General features: G+C 53.2%; 1 protein-coding gene and 1 long non-coding RNA gene across 7 annotated transcripts; one reads left to right on the top strand and one right to left on the bottom strand.

Moving 5' to 3' along the window:
• Positions 1–8,434: 8,434 nt before the first annotated feature.
• Positions 8,435–13,822, bottom strand: FOXA1 (forkhead box A1). The gene is made up of 2 exons (XM_005243855.4): positions 13,493–13,822; positions 8,435–11,057 (listed from the first exon to the last, which is right to left on the bottom strand). Exons 1-2 carry the CDS (start codon positions 13,562–13,564, stop codon positions 9,795–9,797), a joined length of 1,335 nt encoding a protein of 444 aa, XP_005243912.2. The 5' UTR covers positions 13,565–13,822; the 3' UTR covers positions 8,435–9,794.
• Positions 13,823–14,052: 230 nt separating this feature from the next.
• On the top strand, positions 14,053–21,870 carry LOC114013976 (uncharacterized). 6 transcript variants are annotated; one of them, XR_008748112.1, is made up of 6 exons: positions 14,053–14,306; positions 14,508–14,623; positions 15,473–17,259; positions 17,413–17,830; positions 18,128–18,252; positions 18,852–21,870. It is a non-coding gene; the product is annotated as an uncharacterized LOC114013976 (long non-coding RNA). The 6 variants fall into 6 exon arrangements; XR_008748118.1 differs by lacking the exon at positions 14,053–14,306 and having other exon boundaries at positions 14,313–14,623; positions 17,413–17,511; XR_008748116.1 differs by lacking the exon at positions 14,053–14,306 and having other exon boundaries at positions 14,313–14,623; positions 17,413–17,716.
• Positions 21,871–24,910: the final 3,040 nt, after the last annotated feature.

Below are 24,910 nucleotides of genomic sequence, written 5' to 3'. Positions count from 1 at the left end.
TTTGTGCTACAGCACAAAACAAATTTTTTCTTATACACCAAAGGGCTCCCTTGTAACAATTAAAGTCTATTGTGTAAAAGTACAAATGGCACATTGATCGTTAAGGTAAGCTGACTTGTAAAAAGTAATTCTTGGACATGAAGTATGTGGTCATTTAATGTATACTTTTGAGAAGTCATTATGCACAGGGAGGTAAGCTACAAACAGTAAAACACTTAGTTAGCCAGCTAGCTTGGTGTAAATAGAAAGCAGAAACAACGTGAGGTTTCCTCCTGCTTCTGCAGGAGACAAGGATATGGCTTTCCCTGGGAATAACCTTATTCTAGATATTTTTTTTTTTTTTTTATTTTCTTAAACAAATAAGCAGCCCCCTCCCCTCAAATAAGAATGAACCCCTAAGGCACTCTACAAAGTGGGAAGTGTCCAGGAATCCTTGAACCTCGGACTCTGCTGAGGTCAGTGCAATTTCGGTCTGAACTCATGAGGAAAGGAAAAAAAAAAAAAAAACAACCCTACCCAGGGAACGTTTAAAAGGAGGAGTGTGGATCCACAGAAACCAGTCCTGTCAAGGTCAGCTCTGCCTTGCGAGAGGAAGGGCGACAGGGTCAGCGTTATTGCACATGCGGAAAGCCCCGCGGGGGCTGGAAGAGGTGGTCTCTCCTCCTGTCCCCCCCTTTGGCCAATGTGTCCTTGTTGGGGCAAACCTCCCCTCGAAGGCGATGGCATTTCTTATTCCCGGGGGGAATTCCTCAACTGGCCAGTTCAGGGTTGCCGGCTCCCAGTTTACGGTGAGGTGGGAGGACTCCTACTCCCTGGAGCACAACCTGGCTCTCGGGAAGCGGGGTGTCCCCCTGCCCCCCCCCCTCCCCCCCCGAGCAGCCAGGAGCCCCCTGGGTGACCGATGCGCTTTGCTGGGCCCCTCCCGCGTAACCGCCGACGCCTGAAGGGCATCGCCTGGGAAAAGCAGTTTGGAGGCAGCGTTTGCCCGATGTGGCGGCGGGTACCCCGGGCGTCAGGCGGGGGCCCCGCGCCTCCCCCCGCGCCCCGCGGGCGCGCCCCTTCCCCGCCGGCGGCTCCCCCGGGGCCCCTGCAGCGGGAGCTGAGAAGTTTGGAAGCACAAGCGGGTTCTGCGGTGGGATGGATGCGTGAATGCCAGTCCGCAGAGACGCGGGGCACACGGGGGTTTGCCCACCTCGCCGTCGCTCCGTGCGCCTGCGGACACGCGTGTACCACCACTGCCCAGGGCCCCGCCACTGCCCGCCGTACGTGCAATGCCTTTAAGAGCTCATCGCTATATTTTGCTTGGCTTTCAAAATTAGCCTGTTTGGATAACACCCGATAGAAAACATTTACGCTGGAAGCCAAACAGGCAAATATTTTAATCTCTCATATTAACACAGCGGTTTTCCAATCGGTTGATTTTTGTGCTCGATTATTTATTTATTTGTGTGTGTGTGTTACTCATTCATTCGCTCCGTTCATTCATTCATTCATTCATTCGTTCCGTCATTCATTCATTCCTCCCTCCATCCCTTGCCCTCCACCGAGGAGACCGAGCCCGCGGTAACGCGGGCTATGCCGGCTGCCGCTGGAGGCAATAACCCTCGGGGGGGTGAGGGGTGGGGGGCTGGTGTTTGCACGCCCCTTGCCCTGGACGGTGTCGGGGTGTGATGGTGCTGAGAGACCCCACCCCGATCCCTGCTAGGGCAGGCTTCTGGGGGTCCCCGGAGGCGGCGGGGGGGCAGAGGGCTGTGTGCCTGCTTGGCTGCTCCCTGCTCGCGGCTGCTCCCCATCGCTGCGAACTCTCCGCAAAGTCAGCGTGAGCAGGCGGGGGCCGCAGGTGCTGCGGCTGCACCCGGGCAAGGGCCGGCGTCCCGGGGCAGGCCGGTACCCCCGCCCGCAGCCCGGCCGGCACGGGGACGGGCGGCAGGGCAGGTAGCGGAGCGGCAGGGGGGCCCGGGGAGGGAAATGTCGGGAACATCCAGCCCAGCCGGTGCCGACCCGGCCGCGGAGGGGGGAACGCGCAGTTAGACCACCAACGCGCCTTGAGCCGTATAATGCGCCACTTAATACACTTCTGTTAATTTAAACTTCTGGGGACCCCCTCCTTCCAAGCCGATTTTCGATATAGGTGTTTTCTCATTCCCCCCCCTCCCCGCTTTTCCTTTGAAATGCCCCCACCCCCCTCACCCTCCCGCTCCCTTTCTTCTGAGCCCTGCTCTCTAATTCTAGATGAGTATTACTTTGCTCTTTTCGTTGGCCAAGCACAATTGTGTTATTGGAGATAATGAATTCAATCCCCATCAAAGAGTATTAGGAGCGCCTTGGCCCTGTAGTGCCTTTTTTCAAACCGGGAATGAAAGGCAGGGAGAAAATTCTCTGGGTAGCCTCCGCGATGGCAGCTTTTGAAGTGAAGGGAGGCGGGCATTGTTGTTCACATTTTTGTCCATACGGCTGAAGAAAGACCGGCGGCTTTTGATGAGAAGATGAGAACCGCCTCGTAAGTTGAGCAACAAGTTAGATGGCGAAGGCTTACCGCTGCCTACTGCCTGTGGATAACATATGTCCCGCATTAATAGGGGCTCAAGGGAACAATTGCCCGGGGGGGTGGGGTGGGGGAGAGCTCTGCTCTGCACCGGCCAGCGGCTCTTTTCCCCCCCCGTCCTCTGGACGCCGCTGCCCCGATGGGGGTGTTTTTAAGGGAGACCCGAGGAGATGCGCCGTGGCTCTTGGCTTGCTGGGGTGCCGGCGGGGCCCAGCGGCGGCGTGCACCGGCCCCGGGCAGCCGCGGCGGAGGGACAGGGGCACCCCGGTGGGCGGGTGGCGGTGTGCGGGGTCTCCTCCGCTCACAGGCTCTGATGGTTCTGCCAGACGTCCTGGTGGCCGGGGCGTGATGTTAGGTCTGCTGCCATGTATTTGGAGGCGAGGGCTTTCCCCCTTTCAAAACCGGAGGTTTTCTCTAGTATTGGGTTTTTTCCACTGAATGTGGGGTCGGATCTTGGTTTTGCTGCCTTTGGGTCTGTTCGGGTTGTTCGGGTTTTTTGTTGTTGTTCCCTTTCCATGTCGTATAACATACTGACATACCTGAAGTTTGTAAAGCGCTTCCTTAGATAAAGCAACCGGGCAAGGCAAAGAACAGAAGAGGAGAAAACGTCTGTTGGCCGCATCAGGTAACCTTAGAACTAGAACACTTGTTGCATACATTTGAATAAATTTAGACGTGCTCTTATTCCAATCTCCTGCCCTGCAGTTCAAAGATTCCCCGCCCCCTGGGCTTTATTATGCTAAAGAGGTCATTACTGAGAGTCACTATGGAGAGATGCCGGTTTGCAGAATGAGGCCCACCTCCTAGTTACCAACATGTTTACATTTTCCGCCGGTCATAACCGGAGGAAATGTGTGTTAGCAACCCGCCGGGCAGGCTCGGAGAGAGGAGAAATAAAGGGGGAAATATATTTCAGCTGCGGCGCAGTAGGTCGCAAGTGTCGATGATTCGTTAGGGAGCATTTCGAGGTGTCGGGCACAAAGGCGGTGTTTGCCGTAGAAATGGTTGCTGCGAGAGGGCCAGATCCTGCTACCGGGGCAGGCGGCTCCGCGCCTCGATGCCCGGGCTGGCTCGGAGCGAGGTGAGAGTCCGCTGCGGGCCGGGGCCCGACGGCGCGTCCCCCCCGAGCCCCGCTGGCGTGGCACTAAGGCGGGCCCCGCTCCCCGCGGCGCCGTGCAGCGCCTGGAGCCCTCCCGAAGGGTGCCGGCCCCGGGGGACACCGGCACCTCCGTCTGACCGCTCACGGCCAGCGGGGTGGCCCCGTCCGTGCAGGGGATGCCCCAGCCGGTGGGGGTGGTTTTTCCCCCGAACGACGGCGGACTCGGCACCCTTTCAGTGCCAAGAGGTGTGTGAACGGGCTCGATCCCGGAAGCAGAATGGGGCCGCCCGAAACATGACCACCCGGGGACCCCTCGTCCCCTGCTACTCCCTCCGGGCACCCAGTGGAGGCTAAGGGCGGGGGTCGCAAACCCAAGGCTGGGCTGGACCACAGGTGGGCAACGCCGCCCGCTGGGGAAGGCTCGGGCTACCGGGACCGGGCAGGAAACCGGCGCGGGCGGGGAGGGCAGCGGCAGCCGCGCCCCGCGCCCCGCGCCCGCCGGGGCCCGCTCCCGGTCCCGGCCTGCTCCCGTGTGGCCCCCGCCCCGCTCCAGAGCTTCCCGTGCCACCGGGGGACCTCCGAGCCGCGCCCGGGGCAGCGGGGGCACGGCGATGCTCATGCCTGTTCCGCCTGCTGCCTGCAAGAATAACCATAATGATAGTCATAGTGATAGTAGTAGCAATAATAGTAGTAGTAATAATAGTAAAAATAATTCCTATTCTGCCGGTAGCTCTCCCTTGGAATAACGAGCAGATGTATGAACATTTCACGGGAAAATTTAGATTACCAACGGCAAAACGGTAGTAGCAAAATAACGACGGGCTTCCCCTAAAATAACGCGCTTGGGCAAAACCCATCGGAGCCATGCTCCCGCAGCAGGGGCGCCATGCCGGGAAATGATCGTCTCCGTGGATTCAACTAAATGTAGGAGTTTTTTTTTTGGGGGGGGGGGGGGGAAGAGAGGAGGTTGTAAGTTTTTTCCTCTCATAGAGACAAATGGATTCGGCCATGAAGGTTACATATGTTTTAAATCCTAATGACTGGAGACAAAGGTGAGCGCTGGCAGTTTGATCTGTCCAAAGTTCAAAGATCTGAAATCTCAATGAGTTTCTGTTTGAGGTGAAGGGGAGAAACACAAACACCATGGCACGGCTTGGGCCAGAAAGTTGCACGGTTTGGGAGTGAAATGCGAGGTTATTTACACTAATCTATCCTTAACTGCTACTTTGTCACAATGGGCAGAATAATTAGTAGAAAATAACCAGAGAGAACAAAGGCAGGTTTTCTTCTTATCGCCTCCCGTTTTCCACTCTTCCCTCATTTTTTTTCTCCCGCTGAAAAAGACCTTTCGACATTGCAAATCGCAGAAAACGTACAATTTTTTATTTTTTTTTTTAGTTATTACTCTGCCTTTGCTAGTAACTGAAAAGCCTGGGTTTGCATTGGGGGGTGGGGTGGGGGGAGGAAATGACCCATTTTGCAGCACCGCCCTTGACATTTAAATAATCAAAGTAATTGCATTTTTGTTTTAGCTATTAACCATTCTCCTATATTTCCTAACACGATATTGCAGCGTGGGAGCTTTGCGACGACTTACGTGTACACTCCGCACCCCGGTCACTCTCTGAGCACTATTGTGGTGTGATTTTCGCCTGGTCATTGTGTGTTGTGTGTATTTCCACTTGTCTCCCCTGGAAACAAATACATATTAATTATATATATGTTAATATATACAATATATGCATCTAGATGCCTCCCGAGAGAACTTTCTATCCCATGTTTATATGAGGATAATTTGCTTCTTCACGAATTAAAATTACCACGAAAATACGCACAAAAAGTATATCTTTATTGAGTCTCTGGTTTTAATTTTTTTCCAGAGTGATTAATCACATATACTCACGCATATATGCCTAGATCTTTAATCGTAACAGAAAAGAAATAATACAAGGTGTATTGTTTTTGTAATCAAGCGTTTTATCGACAATATCGCTGTAAAATTACAACCGAGTCAGTTGCTCTTTTAAGGGCTAGTTGGCGTTACAGCAAGGGAATTCATTTATTTCGGGTTGATGTTGACAGACCAGTCAGCATTCAAGTATTCAGTGTCTGCTCAACATTTCAAAACAATTTTTGAAGCTATGCCAACGGCTGAAGTGTTTTCTCGCGCCGTTCTTTTACGATTTACTTCTATTTTATTGACATCACTAAGTTTCAGAGGGAAAAACCGACCGGGAAATATTTTTTCTCATCTTTCAGTCCCGAACATTTCAAATTCCTTCCTTCCAATAAATATAGAGCCTCAGATTGTTTGCCGATGCAGATGTCAGTGTTGTCCATTCGCACTCAGGAAACAACCCCGGAGGTGCTTGTGATTTTATTTCTCCCCCCACCCCCTGATTTGGGTGGCTGAAGTTGGTTTTATTCCATCGACTCTTCCATTCTCCGGAGGGAAAGCGCTGCTGGCAGGTGCTCCGAGGGGGTGCGGCGGGCCAGGGCCCCATCCTGCCCCACTCGCCGCGGGGCGCAGGGCCGCCGGACCCCGGAGCGGAGGGGGTCCCCGCTGTGCCAGGGCAGGGCTCACCGCGGCTCCTTGCCCCCGGCTGCGGGGACTGCCCCTGCCCAGCCCCCCGGGGTCGCGGCCGGCTCCTCCGCGCCGCCTCGACGGCCCCTGCCCCGCCGGCGCGCCCGACACCCCCCTGCCCGGGCCGAGGGCTCCGCGCCGCCCAAACTCCGCGTAAACCTTTACAGAGATCCCCCGCCGCCCTGAATTACTGCCCGCTTGTATTTAATTACGTTAAATGAGCCGTTTTCGCTCCCTCGCACGTGGCCGGTCGGAGATAATTGGCGTGTAGGGAAAGGTGAAGTTCCCCTATAAATTGCAGTGACGGCCCGGAGCTCGCAGCCTGGCGGCCCCCCGCTTTGCCTGTATCCTGGATGCAGGGCTGAGACACCACCTCCGACACGGGCAAGACCCCGCACCCGTCAGCTGCTTCCCTGCTGGCACAGAGGGAGCCGTCCGGCTGGAAGGAGATGCTCGTAAGCTCCCCTCTACATATTGCGGGGCGGGGGGTTGGGGGGCATGCACCCTCTTCCTCTGGAGCCTGCTTTTAGTTTATTTTTGCGCTGTGGCTGGGGGTTTCTCGAGAAGAGGATTAAAGCAGCAGCAGGGCAGCTAGGAACGGGACAGAAAGCAGGGGGCTCTTCCCCCCTCTGTTGACTTCCAGGTCTCAAACTGGTGACAGAAAGCTGCGCTCTCTGCCTCGGGGACCCGCATTTTTAGCATGAGCCGCATCCCTGTTATGTCAGGGCATCATTGCCCACAGCAGCCACCATTTGCCTACGAGAAGAAAGGCATGGAATATAATCTTGATGGCGGGTGGCGAAGGGGCACACGCTACATCCGTGACAGACTCCGCTCCTTATCTATGAGAGGTTTGGAGCCGCGTCGGTCCGCTTAAACCCTTTTATTACCCACGCCCCGAATATTTCCATTACACCCAGTCTGTGCTCCTCAGCTGATATGCGAAACCTGCTGCCTTATCGCTGTCGGTCGATTGATATTTTCTATGTACAAGCCCAGGGCATTAAATCAATGTCTCCACTCTGCGGTGGCATATTCTCTATAGACTAGTCTGTGGGAGACAAGTGAAGTCCTGCTGAAAACGGGTTTCATCCTGTCTCCGTTTGCACGAAGCTCCTTTTGGCAGAAGCAGCGGGAATTTAAACGGGATCCACCCGCCCGGACTTGGTGCCGAGCACCCCCGAGGTGCCCCCGGCCGCAGGGGATCTGGTGGCGTTTGCCAGCTCAGCAAGATACAGAGGGCGAGGGGGCCGCGCAGCCTGGCCATGGAGGACCCAGCCAGACCCCCGTCCCGGGCACAAAGCCCCGCTGCCTCCCGCGGCGGGACCCGGCGAACGCCCGCCCGAGCCCGGGGCCGGCTCCGCCTCGCCCGGGAGCGCCGCGCTCGCCCCTCGGCCCCCGCCGGCCGCACACGCGAAGCCCGCGGCGGAGGGGCTAGCCCGTATTTTTCCTCCCGTTTTACGGTGGGTGGTAGTGCTGGAGGAAGTCGGTGAGATTTCTGGGACGCTGGCTTGGCTTTTCTTTTCTAAATCGACCCTTGAAATTAGTTTGTCGCCGCTGTCCCTAACCCGTCAGGGGGCAATTATGTGCTAATTATGTGAATTACACAGTTCTTTTATCTGGCGGCGGCGCACGAAGGGGGCTGATCACAGCGAAATCTGTTCACATTTAAATTCCCCTCCCCCGACGATGCTGCTTGCTGGGGACCGGCGCTCGCCAGCGCGGCTGCTGTTACTGCCGGGGTCGATCCGAGCCAGGGTTGCAGAGCGGGAGCTGGGCTGGGGATCGGTCCGGCCCCAGAGTGGCCCGGGGCGAGGTGGAGCAGCGCTGGGGATGCTCCCCTCGGGCATCGCCCCGTCCGGCGGGGAAACGCCGGGTCTGGTTGTCGCTGCCACGGCAGCAAAGAGCGCAGGACATTTATACAGCCTCGGCTGGCTTTTTCCCCTCCCTCCCTCAACCTTCCCCGGCACGGTGAATTATTATTAAAAAAAAAATAAATAAAAAAAAAGACACCGCGACATACACCGCCGCACACGCCGGTGGCATCGCAGTGCCCCGCAAACGCCCTGCGGGTGCGTCCCCTTCCTCCCCTGCGCAAGGCCGGGCCGCGCAAATCGATCTTCGCATCCCCGCTTCGGTGCTGCTGTTGTTTTCCTGGCACATGGCTCCGTCCTCCTAACCCGCCCCAGAAATTTTGAAAGAAAATAGCAGAAGTCTTTCATCGTTAACATTTGATTTATTTAAAGTCCTTAACTGCAAATGATCAAAAACATACTTCACGCATTAAATTCTCAGTTATCGTTTTAAATCAAAATATGTTTTTTCAATTACAATCACATTTATAAAATTAACAAAATTTCTTAAATTCACGTGTAATTCTTTTTTTACTGTCATTTAAAGCAATTTCCAGCTGTAAAGAAAGAAAAAAAATATAAACCATGCAATAAATTAAGAACATTGAGACCGCGAACAGGAATAATAATAAAACCCGTCTGGCTATGCTAACACCGTGTAAAACTGTGGAAAGTGCATTAACACTGGATGAAACAAGCTAACGATGGCGATAATTAAACGGCCACAAAAGAAAACCCCAAAACGTATTAAACAAGTTGTAAAAGGGGAGGAGAGGGAAAGCTCTCCTCTTTTCCTTGCGTCGGTGTAATAGTCAACGTTTTCTGGGGGAGGGGGAAAATAACCTTGTTATAGATACACAGTTCTAGCTGGTACACCATGAAGACACTTAAATTAAATAAGCATGTCATCCACATGTTGATGAGAGTTCCTGATGAACGAGAATCTTCAGTAACAGATGGGAAGAAAAAAAAAATCCAACTGGCTGTGACCTCTTGTAACTTTATATTACACCCCAAGACAGGTAACAGCTGGGGGGGGGGGGAAAGGGTCGCATTCTGCACTCCAAAGCTCCAGCTGGTCCCCTCGGGAGTGCAGGATCCGGCCCGCAGCATCCGGGTGTATGCGGGTTGTACTAGCCGAAGGTTTATTTTGCAAGTATCAAAAGGATGATCCGAGAAAGTAAATAGTCCTCTTGTTGCTTAGAGATTCTCTTAGTGTTTTGCTACTTCACAGCAGTATTGTCCTTCAAAGCCTTTTTAATTAAAAAAAGTCTTAAATGTCTACTCGCTTCTTCATCTCCGTATTGTTAAAGTATTGCCACATACCTGTAAACTTACATGAGATTATAGAGCACAGAAGGGGGGCAGACGAGGGGGCGGAAAGCACAAACAAGTAGTTTACAAGCTCAACAATTTTTTCTTCTTTTTAATAACACCCTGCAAAGACTGAGGGGGGATCTCCGGGGAGAGGGGCTGGGCGGCGGGGGCGGCGGGGGGGGTATGTACAAGCGGGACGCGGCCGGCTTTGCAGGAGGTCGTGGTGCATCAGAACAACACACAGCGCCTTGCGAGACAATTAAAAAGTAACAGTCCTTGGCACGCGGCGTGCGGGAACACCTCGGGTTGTCGCGGGGAGAGGGAAAAAAGGAGGAAAAAGCCGCGGCGGGGGGGGGGAGCGAGAGGGTCTCGCCCCCTGCGGTGGGGGACGCAGAGCTAGGAGGTGTTTAGCACGGGTCTGGAATACACACCTTGATAGTAGGAGGGCTCTAGGGCCGAGGGCTCGATGCTGCTCCGGCCCGCCATGGAGGCGCTGCCCAGGGGCAGCCCGCCGGGGATGCTGGCCCCGTAGGAGGAATATTGCAGCGCCTGCTCATAGGCTTTGAAGTCCAGCTTGTGCTGCTGCTCGGAGGAGGACATGAGGTTGTTGATGGAAAAGGGGTGGTTGAAGGAGTAGTGGGGGTCGCCCTTGAGGTGGAGCTGGGGTTCGTGGGCTAAGGAGTGAGGGGGGTGTGGGACGGAGGCCAAGGCGGGGACGGAGCTGATGGTGGAGGAGGCGGCCGAGGCCGAGGTCTTTAGCTCCGTGCTCGATCCGTTGTGGTCCATAGACTGGGGGCTGGTGGACGGGTTGGAGCTGGAGAGGGAGGTGGCGGTGTCCAGCTGCGTGGGTTTATTGTGGCCTCTGTGCAGGGGGGAGTTGGAGCTGGAACTGGAGGCCCCGGCCTGATCTTTCCTACCCTCCTGAGGGGCTTTGCTGTTCGCTGGCTTCTCACACTTGAAGCGCTTTTGCCGGCGGAGGTAGCAGCCATTTTCAAACATGTTGCCGGAGTCAGGGTGCAGGGTCCAGTAGGAGCCCTTGCCAGGCTTGTCGGGGGAGCGGGCCACCTTGACGAAGCAGTCGTTGAAAGAAAGTGAGTGGCGGATGCTGTTCTGCCAGCGCTGCTGGTTCTGTCGGTAGTAGGGGAACAGGTCCATGATCCACTGGTAGATCTCACTCAGCGTCAGCATCTTGCTGGGTGCCTGCTGGATGGCCATGGTGATGAGGGAGATGTAGGAGTAGGGTGGCTTGGCGTGGGGGTAGCTCCGCTTGAAGGTCTTGGCATCCCGTGTCCTGCCGAGGTTGGACTGGGTGTAGGCCATGGGGCTCATGCAGGGGTTCATGCTGCCGTAGGGGCTCAGCCCGTTCATGGGGGCCGGCTGGGCAGACATGGCGTTGATGCCACCGGGGCTCAGTGCCGTGCCCATGGCGGCCACACCGGCTGGCATGCCGTTCACCGGCCCCGCTGAGCCCGCCGGCATGCCGGCCACAGCGCCGGGGCTCAGCCCGGCCCCCAGCCCCGTGTTGGCGTAGGACATGTTGAAGGAGCTGGAGGTCATGTTGCCGCTCGTCGTCATGGTGTTCATGGTCATGTAGGTGTTCATGGTATTCATGGAGCCCAGCCCCGAGTTCATGTTGCTCACGGGCACCGAGGAATAGGCCTAGGGCAGTGAGACGGAGAGAGGGGGTTAGGGGGGAGAGAGGGGCGGGCAGGACCCCGGCGGGGCCGGATCCGCCCGTCCTGTCCTTCCTGCCCGTCCTGCCCGCCTTGCCCAGCGAGCCGCGCCACGTCCCGCCGCGGGACGCCGTCCCCTTCCCCGGCACCCGAGAGAGCGCTTTCCGAAAGCCGCACGGCAAGGCCGCTGGCGCGATGAAAAGGCCCAATTCGCATTTATATGTGTTTATAAACACGTTTATAGACTGGGCTGGGGGTTGTGCTCGGTCCTGACGCTCTCCCGTTCCACCGGCGCGCCGGCATCACCGGGGCGCACGGACCGACGGCCTTCCCGGAGCAGCTCCGCGCCCCCGCGGAACCGGGCTGCGGGCTTTATCTGCCACGGGAAGAGATTTTCTCCCGGAGTATTCCCGCGGTTTTGCCGATTTTGTGTCCCGTCTGGCCAGCTAAGTATTTAAACTAATCAGATTACTGAAATTTGCGGACGTACCCTGTCTGCATCAAGGAGAAATACAGCTGCCTGCACTTGCTGAGAATAATCTCACGCATCTCTCCCACCCTGCACTGATTTAAACTTCTGTTCTTACACGAGATGCGATAATGTCTTCTCGAGGGGGGGGGGGGAATTAAAAAAAATAAATAGAAGCCAACAACTCATATCCACGCATTTTATCTGTGGAAAGCTTCCCCCTTGTCTACATTTTCTATCAAGTCAGTTTTAAAATGAAAGTAAAAAATAAAAACTTTCCTAAAGTACGAAAAGCCTGAACTTTCCCTGCCTGAGATTTTCTACAACTGGCAGACGTGCAAAAATTGTAGCAACCTACCACATAACACAACTCTTAAAAAAGGCAGAGCCGAAGAGCCTGCAATTGCTCTTTCCATACGGCGTCTGATTTAACAGGAGGGAGAAAGGCGTTCTCAGTTTAACTGAACAAGGGCAATACGGCTAAGAAAAGGAGGTTTAAGCTACGGTTAAATGTATAAAATTTATTACCGTTCACTACAAATTCCACGAGCTTATAAACGCGCTTTTAATTTAGAGGATCACATTAGGTATTTGAGGTGGTAGAACGTGGAAGGGTTTCCCACCTTGCATCTGTGCAGTGATTCAAATTAAATAGCACGGGAGGAGAAAAGATTGAGCCTAGAAAACAGCAGAAGCGAAGATCGCTTAACTTTATGTTTGTGGACAATGTGTGTGGCGAGGATAAACGAGCCTGGAAACGGCACGTAATTAGGATGACCCTTATTTGCCCTTAGCCGACTTTCCCCTGTTAGTAAGATGCCAGCCAGGGTGACACGTATCTGCCCGTGCCCGCGCGGCGCCGTGGGCGCTGTGTGCCAGCTCCGGGGCGCAGGGACGAGGCGTGGGGACGGCGAGGCCGTGTGTCCGGGTGTGCTGATGCAATGCCCGGGTGCGCACACCTAGGTGCCTGCCTCGTCACCACACTTCCTTAAAACGGCTCCTTTCCGGGCGGGAAGCCGAGGGGCTGCTGGCCGCTGGCTTCCCGCGGGGACCCCCCGCTGCAAGAGCCGCAGAGGCACATTGCGGACCTCGGCCCCCGCAGGGCCGAGCGGGGCGGGCTCCGGGCACCGCCGTGGCCCTCAGCTCTGCCGCGGCTCTTGGCGCTCGGGCTGGTTCTCCCTCTTCCTTTGAGCCGTGCGGCCAAAGAGGCGCGGGGGTGGGAAGCGCCCCCCCGGGGTGCCGCGGGCCGGGGCGGCGGGGCCGGGTGCGGGCCCCCCTCCCGGTCTGGCTCTCGGGGCCGCTCCCGGCAGCGCCGCCAGCCGGCCCCGGCAAGCAGCGCACTCCGCAGGCAGCCGGTCTTGCAAAGTAGGAACAAACGGCTGTGTCCGTCCCCCCCCCACCGCGCTCCTTTCTTTTTGCCCGGCTTTAAACAGGTGAGGCCCCCGGCGACGGCGCGCAGAGGCCGGCGGCCCCGCCGAGGCGCCCGGGGAAGGCGCTGCCCCCTGCGCCGGGACGCGCTGCCCTCCGGCTGCCTCCCTCTGCCATCCGCCGGGAGGGAGCCGGGGCTGGCAGTGCGGCGAGCCCTCTGCCCCCCGCCAAGAGTTTACGGGGTGCTTTTGTGCGCGCCGCGGGCGGAGGTTGCGCCTTTTAGACGAGATCGAGGGCTGCCCCCAGCCCCCCGGCCCCCCCAGCCGGCCCGCAGCCGCCCCGGGTCTCCCTCAAACGCCTCCCGGGGCTCTCGGAAGCCGTGTTTTCCTCGGGGAAGCCTGGCCAGCTTCGGCGCCGGAGGGAGGGAGGAAGGCACGTTTGCGCTGGCAGGAGCTGGAGCGCAAACCGATTCCTCCGATTGCTGCCCCCTCCGGACCCCCAGCCCCCCCCAGTCCCCGTCCCCCGTCCCCCCCCCCCCCTTTGCAGAGGGGCAGCAGCAGAGCCAGACTCTGGGATTTACTCACCTCCTGAGTATCGGCGTAGTAGCTGTTCCAGTCGCTGGTTTCATGCCCTTCCATTTTCACAGTCCCTAACATTATGGAGCCAACCTGCCCGGTGTAACCATCCAGCCCTCTTGCAAGCGAGCGACGGGCAGTAGGAAAAGACCCCGAAAGCCCGACCTAGCAGGAAGCCAGCGCTCAGGAGGGGTGGGGGGTGCCGAATTCTCCTCTATAACCAGCCAAAAAGGAGGCAGGGAGCGGTGTGGGGCGAGACAGTTGAGAAAGTGAGGAAGTGCCGGCTGGGATGTGAGTGGAGTTGAGCTGATGTGGATCTTACGTCGCAGAAGTACCCACCTCCTCCTCCTCCTCTCCCCATTTGTCCGCCGCACAAAGGCGTTCGCACCTACAAAGCCGGAGATGCACCTGCAAACAAGGCAGTTCCCCTCGCCTGCAACTCCCCCGGGGCGGCACTTTATTTGCAAAGCGGCGTAATTGGTTTAAGCTTGTGGGGAAAGAAGGAGAGACAGAGGTGGGAGAGGGGGAGAGAGTAGGAAAAGGGGGGGGGGGGGGGGCGCACCCTTTCAGATGGACAGGACAAATACTAGGAGGGATCGGTGGAAATGAAATGAGGTAGATAAGGGAAGGGCAGCCCCCTCTGTTTGAAGAGAATGCAAAAGGCCATCCAGCCTTAAACCCCTGAGATTAGGGGCAATATTTACTAAAGTCCAGTAGATGCTCACTTTAACTTGATGGTCGGGACGTGCTCCAAAGTCTCGAGCCCTACAGCCCACAGGCTCCCCCCCCTCCAGCCTCTCACTTCAAAGCCGGTACCGTGCAGGTACCTCCCGCGGCGCCCCCCGCTCCCAGCGCCCACGGGCCGGGGCACCGGGCTCGGCGCTGCGGGCAGGAGGGCTCGGCTCCGCGCTCCCCAGCGCCCCCCGACACCCCCCCCCCTCGCCCCGGGTTAAGCCTAGCCCTTCAAACCGGGCTGCCGTCCTGTGTGGAGGGTGATGATGGCACCTTTTTTCTGGTGCCTTAGGTTTAGAAACCGTGTGAGTCACCGCGCTGAGACATAACACTACAGGCACCCAATAAATGCGGACAGAGGTTTGAATGCGGATCCACCGATATTAACCTCCACTTGGCAAACATCAGGTGAGTCACTGGAACCATTTTATATCTTTACTGTGGACAGCCTCCAGCCCAGAAGGCTCCTTTGGAAGCCTTCTTTGGTACCAGGCACCCAGGAGCAGAAATAATAAGTAGCGGGTATCTCATTGCCAACTTCTTGCTCTTTAACCTCATTTCTTGCAAAGAACAGGGGAGGAGGAATCTAGACAGGTTGGTGAAAGGTAAAAAGGGGCAATACCGATAAAACAAACTGACATTGGACAATGCTTTTTATTATTATGGAGGGAATCTGTCAGTCTCTGCAGACGGATCGAACATCTTCTGTTTCTGCTCCTGCCCTGTCCGGCTCTTCGAGCTTGTGTCAAGACCACAGACTTTTCTTGGGTTTCTCTTTCCTATTCTTTATGAATTTGTTCATACCTAGCTGCTAGAACTTCTATCATCTGATAGTAATAATAAAAAACCCTACAACCAAAAAAACCCGCTCACCCACCAACACCCAAAACCCCCAAACCGAAATAACTTTGCGGACAATGGGAATTTGAAGGGGAAATAAAGTTTCCTGGGATTTTGAAAAAGGCTTGCGTATCAAACAACAGAAACTAAAATACACATCTGGGTCTGAATTTCTGCCTGGCACGTTTATCGCCCAGCTGCTTCCACAGTGATTTGTCCTCGAGTGATCTGCGAAAACGTCACCCTCACAAACACGATTTTAAAGTTTCTTATACAGAGACCCAGGATCCAAATGACGAGATATAGCATATCTCTGCTTCGACAAATATGTTTTAACTTGTCCTCTAAATGCGTTTTCTGTTACCCCTTTCTTTGTTCTTTCCCTCCTCGTCCTTCTTTCTTTAAATCTGGCAACAGAATTAAGTCAAATCCTCGAAACAAACAAAACTCTAGAATCAGCAGACGAGAACAAGGGATGAAAAATGTGTCTTGGAGGAAATAAAATAGATAAAAGCACTGGATTAAACCTTTGCTTTCTCAAATGGTCAAACTACACCCATGGAAACTGGAACAAAACTCAGTGGAAAATATAAGAGGTATCAAAATTGCGGTCCTCGTGTATGCACCTTCCCTCTTTTCCTGATGGAAGCGATCTATACATCTGAAAATAGAGACCCCTGGGAGGTGGCTCGTTCATTTCCGTCCTTGAGGTCTGTGGGGGTCAGACCCCCTCAGCAGTGCAGCCCGTGCGGCGCGGCTGGGGGGGGGGCGCGGCGGTCCCGGCGACCCCGCTGGCGGCACCTCCCGGCCTGGTGACCTCGGGGAGGTGCTGCCCGCTTCCCGGAGCCCAGCCCCGCGGGAGCAACACCCGCCGGGGCGCCGGGCAGCCCACGCAGGGCTCCCTCCCTACCTGGAAAAAAGAGCAGGCACGAAGCCGGCCACGCTCCTCGGATGTTGCTACAAACCGCGGAGGCGTTTCGCCGGGCGGAGCAGATGTGGCGCCCGGCAAAGCCGCTCTCGGCTCCGGCCGGCCCCTCGGGACCGTGCCGCGCCGTGCCGCGCCGTGCCGGGCAGGGAGGGGAGGCCGGGGTTGTGCAAAGTCGCAGCGCCTCCTGTTGTCCGGCTGCGGCTGCGGGCTCAGCCGCCTCTTCCTAGGATTGCTCCCCGAGGTGAGAGCACAGGCCGGCTCCTGTCTGTGGTCTTCTTGGAGAGCCTCTCGGCTCGGCGTGCAAACCAGCCAGCCCGAGGTAATCAGCCGCTGCTGGGAGTTCCCTCCGGCCCCGGCCGCTGTGTTGCAGCCCTGCTGGAGAAAAGCCTTCCTTGCGTGAAGAAGAGGGTCGTGACGGCTCTGCCCACGGCAACAGGAAAAAGAATGTATTTCGGTAGTTGCCCTTGCCCTGCACTTAGCTTATGCGAAACCCTGTGTGGGATGCTCCGACAGTCCAGCGCGATTTGTGTGCACCCTTCGCGGCAGGCTCAGCGGGGAGGGAAGGGCTCCCCTAGGATGGAGGACGCGTGCTGTAGCCAGGAGCTCCCCAGAGGCACTTAGCTGCTTCTGTGGGTTGTAGACTTCAGGACGGTAGCCCTGGCCCGATTTACAAAGAGCCTTTCCCCCTTTCCTCAGCTCTGGTCAGAGTACCACCAGTTTCTGATCAGGCTGTACACTGGTGGGATTTTTTTTGTGTGTGGGTGGTTTTTTTGTTGTTTTTTTCCCCCTCTTTTTTTTTTTTTTTTTTCCCTCCAGTGGGAGCTGTTTGTGCAGTTTGGAGAGAAGCGCAGCCTGAGATGAACTGCATTTTCTCCGCCTAAACGGGAGCAGGGTCTCAGCTCCTGGCTCCACTGGTGCGCGCTGCCAAGGAGAGAAACATAATAACTGACCAAAAAGAAAAAAAAAAAGTACGTGCGTGTGGTCTGTGTGTGTGTGGAGCGGGAGGAGGGCGTCCCCGAGAGCCCGTGTTACCAGCGGTGGCAGTGAGAGCTGCCCCCCGCAAAGACCACTCGGCAAGCGGCCGCGTTTTGGGCAGCGCATGCCTGCGGGTCCCGGCCGTCAGGCCGGGCCGAGGGGCCTCACCCGTGGGAAGGGGCCTCCGGCAGCGTCGCGGAGACCGGAGCTGGCACCGGTACCGGCGCTGCCCAGGCGGGGACCCGCCGCGGCCCCGGGGGCTGGCCCCTTGCCCCGCGCCGCTCGGGAGCGCCTCCCGCAGGTACCGTCCCACGCGTGGGGCGGGCGGGCGGTGGGAGCGGCGGGGGCTTGAATGTTAACGGCGGAGCGCTGATGCAGGGCGCTCCAGCTTAAGGGCTACTTTTCCCCTGGCAGGGGCAGTTCCTGACGGCCGCCCCTTCGGTTTAACTTGCAGGGTCTCATTTGATTTTACCGAGACGCCATCGTCTCCTGGCCGGGGATCTCTTGGTAGTGCTTGTGCGGGGCAGATGTCTAGTCGGGAAGGAGCTGCAAGGTTATCTCCGCATCAGGATGCCTTGCCTGGTCCTCGCTGTGCAGCCACCTTTTCTTTTCCCCGGATCTGGCCCCCGCGGAGGGTCGCTGGTACCCGGCTTTCCGGGCGGGCTCAGCCCTGCGCAGCGGGTCGCCTCAAACGCCGAGTGGGACTCTTCAGCCGCTCCCACCCTCTCCTTGTCCTTACTCATCCACCCCTCCCGACGGTGGGAAATCCCTCTTCCCATCTGTTTCCAACCCGAAATCCTCCCCTACCCAAGCGGGTAAACAGGAATCGGGTGGGAACGTGCCGCTACCCAGAGCCGGGTCCTTTGGACGGGGTGGGGGCGCGGGCGGCCCTGGGGCGCCCCGGGGGCCGGGGTCGGGGACTGCCGGGAGGGCCCCTCGCTCCAGAGGGACCCCATCGAGACGGCGGCGGAGTCGAGGGGCTTGCTTCCCACGCTCACACGGGCAGGGCCGCCCCAGATCTGTGCTCTTGCCGCTGAGCACTCACTGAGCAGAGCCGATGGGGTCCATCCCGGCCCGCCCGGGTCCCTCTGCCCGGAGCACCCCCAGGCCTCCGGCGTTCACCAGCCGGGGCGGTGCGATAAGGTGGCGTCTGCCTTCCTCTCGCTCAGGAGCAGCGCCCGGGCAGGTGAGGGCACTCCGGGGGGCCAGCACTTGCTAGGAGCCTCTGCTGCGTGAACGGTCCTTATCGTCGATCAGGACGACCGATGGACCCCCTTTCCCCGACCGACCTGAGGTAGGAGGGGGACACCCCCTTTTCTTTCCGCACCCAGGACCCGCGGTCTGGATCCCCCCGGGCGGAGCAGACGTGGCCTCCCGCTGCCCCGTCCCCGGCAGGGAGGGCCGGGGGGGCGCACCTCTCACCCGCCGGCTCTGCCGCCCGCTTCTCGGCCGCGGGTTTTCCGCGCTTCTCGGCCACGGGTTTTCCGCACTTCCAGCCGCCGCCGCGGGGCGCGGAGGCCTCCGGAGCGGCCGGGACCCCGGGCGGGGCCGCCCCGCTGCCGGCGGGAGCGCGGCGCACGGTCGCCCCCCCGGAGGCCGGGTCCTGCCGGGGCCACCGGGCTCTCGGGGTCACACTCAGGGTGCGCCGTTTGTGGGCTCTGTGCCAGGCCCCGCAGGCGTCCTGGGACTCGCTGCAGTAGCCACTTGCCGTTGCCGGATTCTATTTTGTTTTGTTTAGTTTTATTATTTCATTTTCTTCCTTTTAAATTTTTTTATTTATTCATTTATTCATTCATTCATTTATTCATCTATCTATCTATCTATCTATCTATCTATCTATCTATCTATTTATTTATTTATTTCAGTGGAATTAATTGCATTTAATTTTTCCAGGCATCATTCGGAGTTGGCACCATCAGAGTTAAGCGACACTCCTGACATAAAATATAATACCCCATCCGCCCGAAAATACTCATGTATCAGACCACTTAAAGGAGAAAGAAGCAGAAATAACAAAATGAAAAATTACGAATAAGTTAACACCCGATGGCTGCAGCTATGAGAGCAAGGAAGGCTCTGTGTTTTTCTGCTTACTTTTTTTTTTAGTGTAACAAAAGAGCTCCTAACTAGGTAAATCATGACCCACCGTATACAATCACTTTATTTTTGCTAATATGGTTAGCTGTGTGTATGCTGTTTGCAGAACCCCAGCTGGCAGGTTGCCCACACTGCAGTGTGTTATTGGGCAAGTGTGGTTTTACTTTATGTAAAAATAAATGCACTTCGTATTTCTCATTTTATTCAACAGCAGCCACGTAGGTATTTATTTCAAGTTTTGGATGTTTCAATTATGTTATGATTTACTGAAACATAAATGGATGTGCTTCTATTGTGTCATTTGATCAGTGTACCAATTCTTATCCAATTACTCAGTATCTTTTCAAAAGTTTGGTTTGGTTTGGTTTAAAGGGTGTTTTGTTTTAAAGTAGCTGCAGTCCTGTGGCATGGAAGAAACAGTGTCAGGGGAGATGGGAATTCTGTTATTCACAGAGATAAACACATGTACATCAATGGCACTCACTTCGTAGAATCTCAACCAAATTGCAAAAATGGTATTTCAGGACATATGCAGATTTTTGAGGTACACATATAAGGAAGGAAGAAAGAAAACTAAGACAGTGAATGCAGTTAATCTAAATAAACTTGCATAAGAAACAAAGCTTGGCAGGAGAGACACTTTTGCATGAATCCTAGAATTACTTCTTTGTTAAAGCTGCCCAAGTGACTTAATGGACTAAAGTCTGCCTTTTTTTCCCCTCCAACAATATCCGCTGCTTGAACAAAAGCAGTTTCCACTCTCCATGAGTCTTGCTTCTCCAAAACCTGCCGTGAGTTCTCTATGAGAACATCTGTTTTATTGATGTAAACCAAACAGCACTGTACAAGAGATGGACAAGAGATGCAGAGCGGATCGACAATTTGTAACATTCACACCAATATAATAGTCCAGTTTTTCTGCCAACTGACCTTCCTATGCAGGAGGTGGGCTTGGTTTAGTACCTTGGATTCTAGGTGATGGAGAGCGGAGGAATGATACCCCTCCTTCACTGCATAGCACCATATTTTCAGATTGTTTGCTCCATTCTCCTTTACCTGCAAAGAATTATTAATTTCCCTGTCTCTGTCTCTACAGCAGTTTTACAGAAAAGCACTGGGAGAGACCAGTATCCATCATAAATGGTTTTCTTGGCTGGCTTCAGCTCTGAAGAATCAAATGTACAAAATCAAGGCTGGCTTATTTAAACTCTCCCCCAGGGAGCAGTTTCACAGCTTTACCCAACTTGCAGTTCCTAGTGCATAAATGAATTCAGGCACATATTCTTGCGCTGTATTAACAAGGACAGCGAGCAATTGCGGGATGTGTGGCAGCATGATCACACATATACAGAAATGCTTTGACCATTTACTTCATCTGGGGACATACATTAACCTGTGTGCAGCAAAAATGATGTTTGCCCTAGAAGAGGCTGCCCAGAGGCCCTATGTAACACATCCTGTAGTTTTACATTGAAATGCGAGAATGTGAGTATCAACTGGTAACATCCTACAATTGTAAGCAAGACCCATAAAATAGGATAGTCAACTAGTGTCTATGGGAAAGCAGAGGAAGGTCTGGATTTGGTAACATTTTAGGACTCCTCAGGGGCAGCAGCTGTTCAGTATTTTGGAGAGTGGTTGGTCCTCTCAGCAGTTGGCCTAAGCTTCTGCTGCTACTTCAAGCATTTCAAGGGTGAATCCCCCTGCTGAGCAGTTTTAAGGGAATGACATCAGGAAGGTCACTTAGCTCACCATGTGCCTTCCTTTCTGCCGTCATGTAGGCTCAGTTCCCGGTGCAGCTATTGGTGAGACAAGGAAAAATCAGATTTAATTAATTCTTCCTCCACCCCTCCCCAGCCAACAAGGCAGCTGCCAAAATATTTCTGCAGGGCATGTAGTTTCAGGTTTACTCCTTCTTAGGTAGTGACTTCAGGTGGGATTGATTGGGAGGGAATCCAACACCTGACCTTTCCTTCAGTTCCTCCTAAAGAGAGAGATCCTCTCACCCGTCCCAACAATTTTATAGCTCTTCAGGTGGCTTTCCTATTACCCATTGAACAAACAACCCTTTTCCCTTTTTCAGGATCGATATCTAGGAATATTTCCTTCACCATCCATCCTCTGCCAGAAATCCTTTAAATCTTTCTTAACGTTACCCTTAGAAGTAGCTGGAACTCCAGCCTCTGCAGACACCTTTCCTCACCCTTTGCAGGGCATTTCCCTTTGTTGAAGAAACTGATCAGATGTGAAGATTTTTCTTGGGATTAAATGGGATTTCTATGTCCCCCAACACTGAGTCTTCAGCTGTGAAACCTATGAGAACTACAAACACAGACATATATATTTACATCTATATATCCACAGTCAAGCTGTTGTCCTAAGAGAACAGAAGAGTTGGGCTGGAATAGCTGACTGGAAAATCTGCTGTATTAACTGAAAGACAATGGAGAGCAGAGATAATATGATCAAATTTTAAAACTAAAGCAAGTAAAGGGCTGAGCCCAGCAAAGACTTTGGCAGGTGTTTAGCTGTAATTTCTCTGTTTATTGCTTACAGCCTTCTTCAAAGCCAGGAGTGTCTCTGACCTTGTGCCTATAGTAAAGGCTATGTGTGATGGGTTTCTAGAAGTAACTCATGTAATTTCTCTTGGGCTATACAGTAAAATAGCACATATCTGGAAATATCACGGTCATGTCATACTAAAAAATAAATCTGGGATTCATGATCGCTCAAAATGATCAAATGACTTTCTCGTTGTAATGATTATCTTGTTATAAATATGGTTTTAAATAAAAGGGCTCCATCTTGTTGTCAATCTTTGATTTTTTTCTTTATTTTGAATTATAAAGGATATGCCATTATTTAAATAATGTGTTTCAATCAGGATAGGAAAAAAAAAGCCATGTCCAAAATCATAGGAGGAAGAAAAATTTTAACTATTTCTGCTGGCATAGTACTGGCAAATACAGATATCTTACAATCATAATGGAGATTAGTAGAGCTGGGTGTGCATATTTGTTATGGATCAAAGACAGGATATAGTGATTAGAAGAATGACAATGCTTTCAACACTCACAAAGGGATTGAATGTGTGATTTATAATACTAATTCCACAAAACCTTTCTATGGCTACTTACTGCACAAGGGATTCAATATGGATTGATCACTGAAAAAAAAAAGAATTTCCTTTAGCTCAGCTGGATCAAACCCTTGCAACTAACCAAAAAGCTTTTCAGTATTGACAGTCTCTGATTTAAGAGATTATTTCCCCCCCAATCCATTTACTCCACTTTCCTGCTACAGATTACTGTCCCCACAGTGTAACTGTCAGAGAAGTTTGTGTGCTAATTCCCAGTGGCCCAACTTCACAGTTCTAGCTTATACTTAGTTGACTTTCTCTGAGTATTTATGGCCGTTTTATATATGTACATGGCAGAAGTGTATATATAAGAAAGATGCTGATGGCCTGAAAGAGCAAACAGTAGCCTACTGCCTGAGGACACATATCTGGTTTTCTGTTTACTAGCAGTCAGAAGCACAGACTTGGTTATGAATCTGCCACTGGTCCTACTAGGGGACTTTGGAATCATTCAAACTCTCTTCATTCTAGCTTCTGGTCTCTAAAATGGGGTAATGCTACTTAGGCATCATGGTGAAACTAAATATGCTGTTATCCTTGCTAGAGCTATTCCATTGGTTAATAGTTTTAAGCAAGTGTAGTGCTGTGTTGAGGCAGACTCATGCTTTGGCTGTGGCACATAGAAAGGGAGAGAGCAGCATCGCTCCCAGGCTGGGGAGCCTTTGGACTATTTCATGTCAAGAGTTTCACAGCCAGCTGGAAAAGGATACCAAGGCAAGGCTTAGCATCTAGTGACAAACTAGCAAAGTAGTTATGCTCTTGCTTTCCTTTTTCCTGTAAGTAATTGCTAATCAGCTTTCCAAAGATTCTTTCTGGCATATTCTGCAGAGCCCGTACCAGGCTGCGTAGTTTTAATTTGCACCATGCTGTCCTGATTCCTGACTGCCTAGATGAAGCTGACTATTGGAAGCATCATCAGCTCCTCCTGACTGTGCTCCAGTTTCATCCCACAGCCTGTGGGGCACCATGTGCATCTCAGCCTCATTCCAGCAGGAACTTGGATGGTGGCAATGATGTGCACTGGGTGTGGGACTTCCTATGTGGTGGGACTCAGCCAAGCTAGGAGAAGAGAAACTGCACTTTTGACTTTATCCAACCAGCTGAACAATTTTTTAATGATCGTTTTTCTTTCTAAAAAGAAAAAAACCCCTTCCTTGTAACATTAATAGACTAATAACTTAGATGATACAATTTATGTGATATTAGAAAGCTTAGTGATCTGGTGAGGTCTAATTAAGAAAATAATAATGTGTACCCAAGGACTGAACTTGCACAAGGTTTTTCCAAATCTAGATCCATTTGCTAAGTATAGGGATTCATCTACTGATTAAATTTTGGACTTTGCAAGCTACAGAGATAGGGCTTAACCTGTTTAACTAAATACTTAATGTTCATAAAAAAACCACCTTCAGGCTTCAAGCATCACTGTGATCATTAAGAGAGGGGCGCATGCTAATAATACCTGGGGAAAGGGGAAAAAGCTTTCCCTGTTTTCCTGTGTATCAGAGATAAGAATCTCTGCAGCTGTCACCTCTGGAGCTCAAGCTGAGGATCTAGACGATATATTGGCAAGACTTACTCCTGGAATCACTGCTTAAGCAATGTGCGTGGCTCGGCACAGGAAAAAATACAGCATTTGGGATTTAACTTGACATCAGCTCCCCTTGGGTGCTTACTCTCTTTGCTTACTAGACCTAGAGTCTAAATGCTGTAAACTCCAAAACATTTATGAATCGAAGCTTGAACCTTTCTTGCAAGCCAACTACATCCTCCAGGAGCCAGCCCCTGGTCTGCTGCAAGCCGAACTGACAGAGCACAGATACCGCAAGGTAACACCGCATACTCATTTACCATTTCACCACAACTATTAACCTAAAGAGGAAGACACATGTGTAAGGATTTTTCCTTCCTCCTAAGATTTTTTTGATGCAAATCCTTCTTGCCATTCAGCAGCTTCTTACTGGAACTTCCTGATGCAAATGCCTCTTCACATGCGGGACCTTTTCTTCCACACCCCATTGTGGCTCCCTCAGAGAGGAACTGTTCTAGGTAAACGGCATTGTTGAGGCTTTACTTACTGTTTAACTAGTTTGAAATGAATCTGTTCTCTAGGCTTACGACTGCATTAAACTGCTAATAGGATTCATCTTCAATGAGGCAATTGAACACTTCATTCCTGTTCTGAACTGCTTTAATGGCCTGGACAGCTAACGGGAATCCTTCAACACAGATCAACTACTTCATATTCCACCTTCTGCTCCTCCAACTGCTCTGGGATTCCTGGTAGAGAGAGGGAAAAGCAAATTAGACACCAAATAGATAAGCTTCCTAGGGCGTATTACAGAGCTTTAATCAGTTATCTTGCTATCAGAAGAAGAAAACCTGTTATTAATTGGGAAGTTATGTGACTGGCTAATGAGTTTTTCATCTTCAACAAGTTTTTAGTTGCATTAGCAAGCTATAAATTGGCCGTCTAGCCCAGTGTAAGAAGCATTGTTTGCAAGAAGTACACTGGCTGCCCCCTTGAACTCCAGGAATACAATTAGGTAGAGGGAAAAAAAAGCTACAAAGCTGTAGCTGAAAGCCGCAATGAAAGGAGAGAATAATAGAAGACATTGGCCTGTTAGATCAGTGGAGATTTTCAATCAGTTGAGTGCTATATTTGATTCCGATATATGCAGTTAGTCCCTACAGTTCCTTGTTATCACATGGGTGC

This window comes from Falco peregrinus, chromosome 1, assembly GCF_023634155.1.
Source record: "Falco peregrinus isolate bFalPer1 chromosome 1, bFalPer1.pri, whole genome shotgun sequence".
Classification (NCBI taxonomy): Eukaryota; Metazoa; Chordata; class Aves; order Falconiformes; family Falconidae; genus Falco; species Falco peregrinus.
Note: the sequence above shows the minus strand (reverse complement) of the source record. Positions and strands in the feature narration are given on the sequence as shown.

Coding starts and splice junctions, on each gene's coding strand:
- FOXA1 (XM_005243855.4), bottom strand. CDS start 13,564: ATGTTAGGGACTGTGAAAATGGAAGGGCATGAAACCAGCGACTGGAAC. Junction 11,058..13,492: donor ACTACGCCGATACTCAGGAG/GTGAGTAAATCC, acceptor TCACTGCCCTAG/GCCTATTCCTCGGTGCCCGT.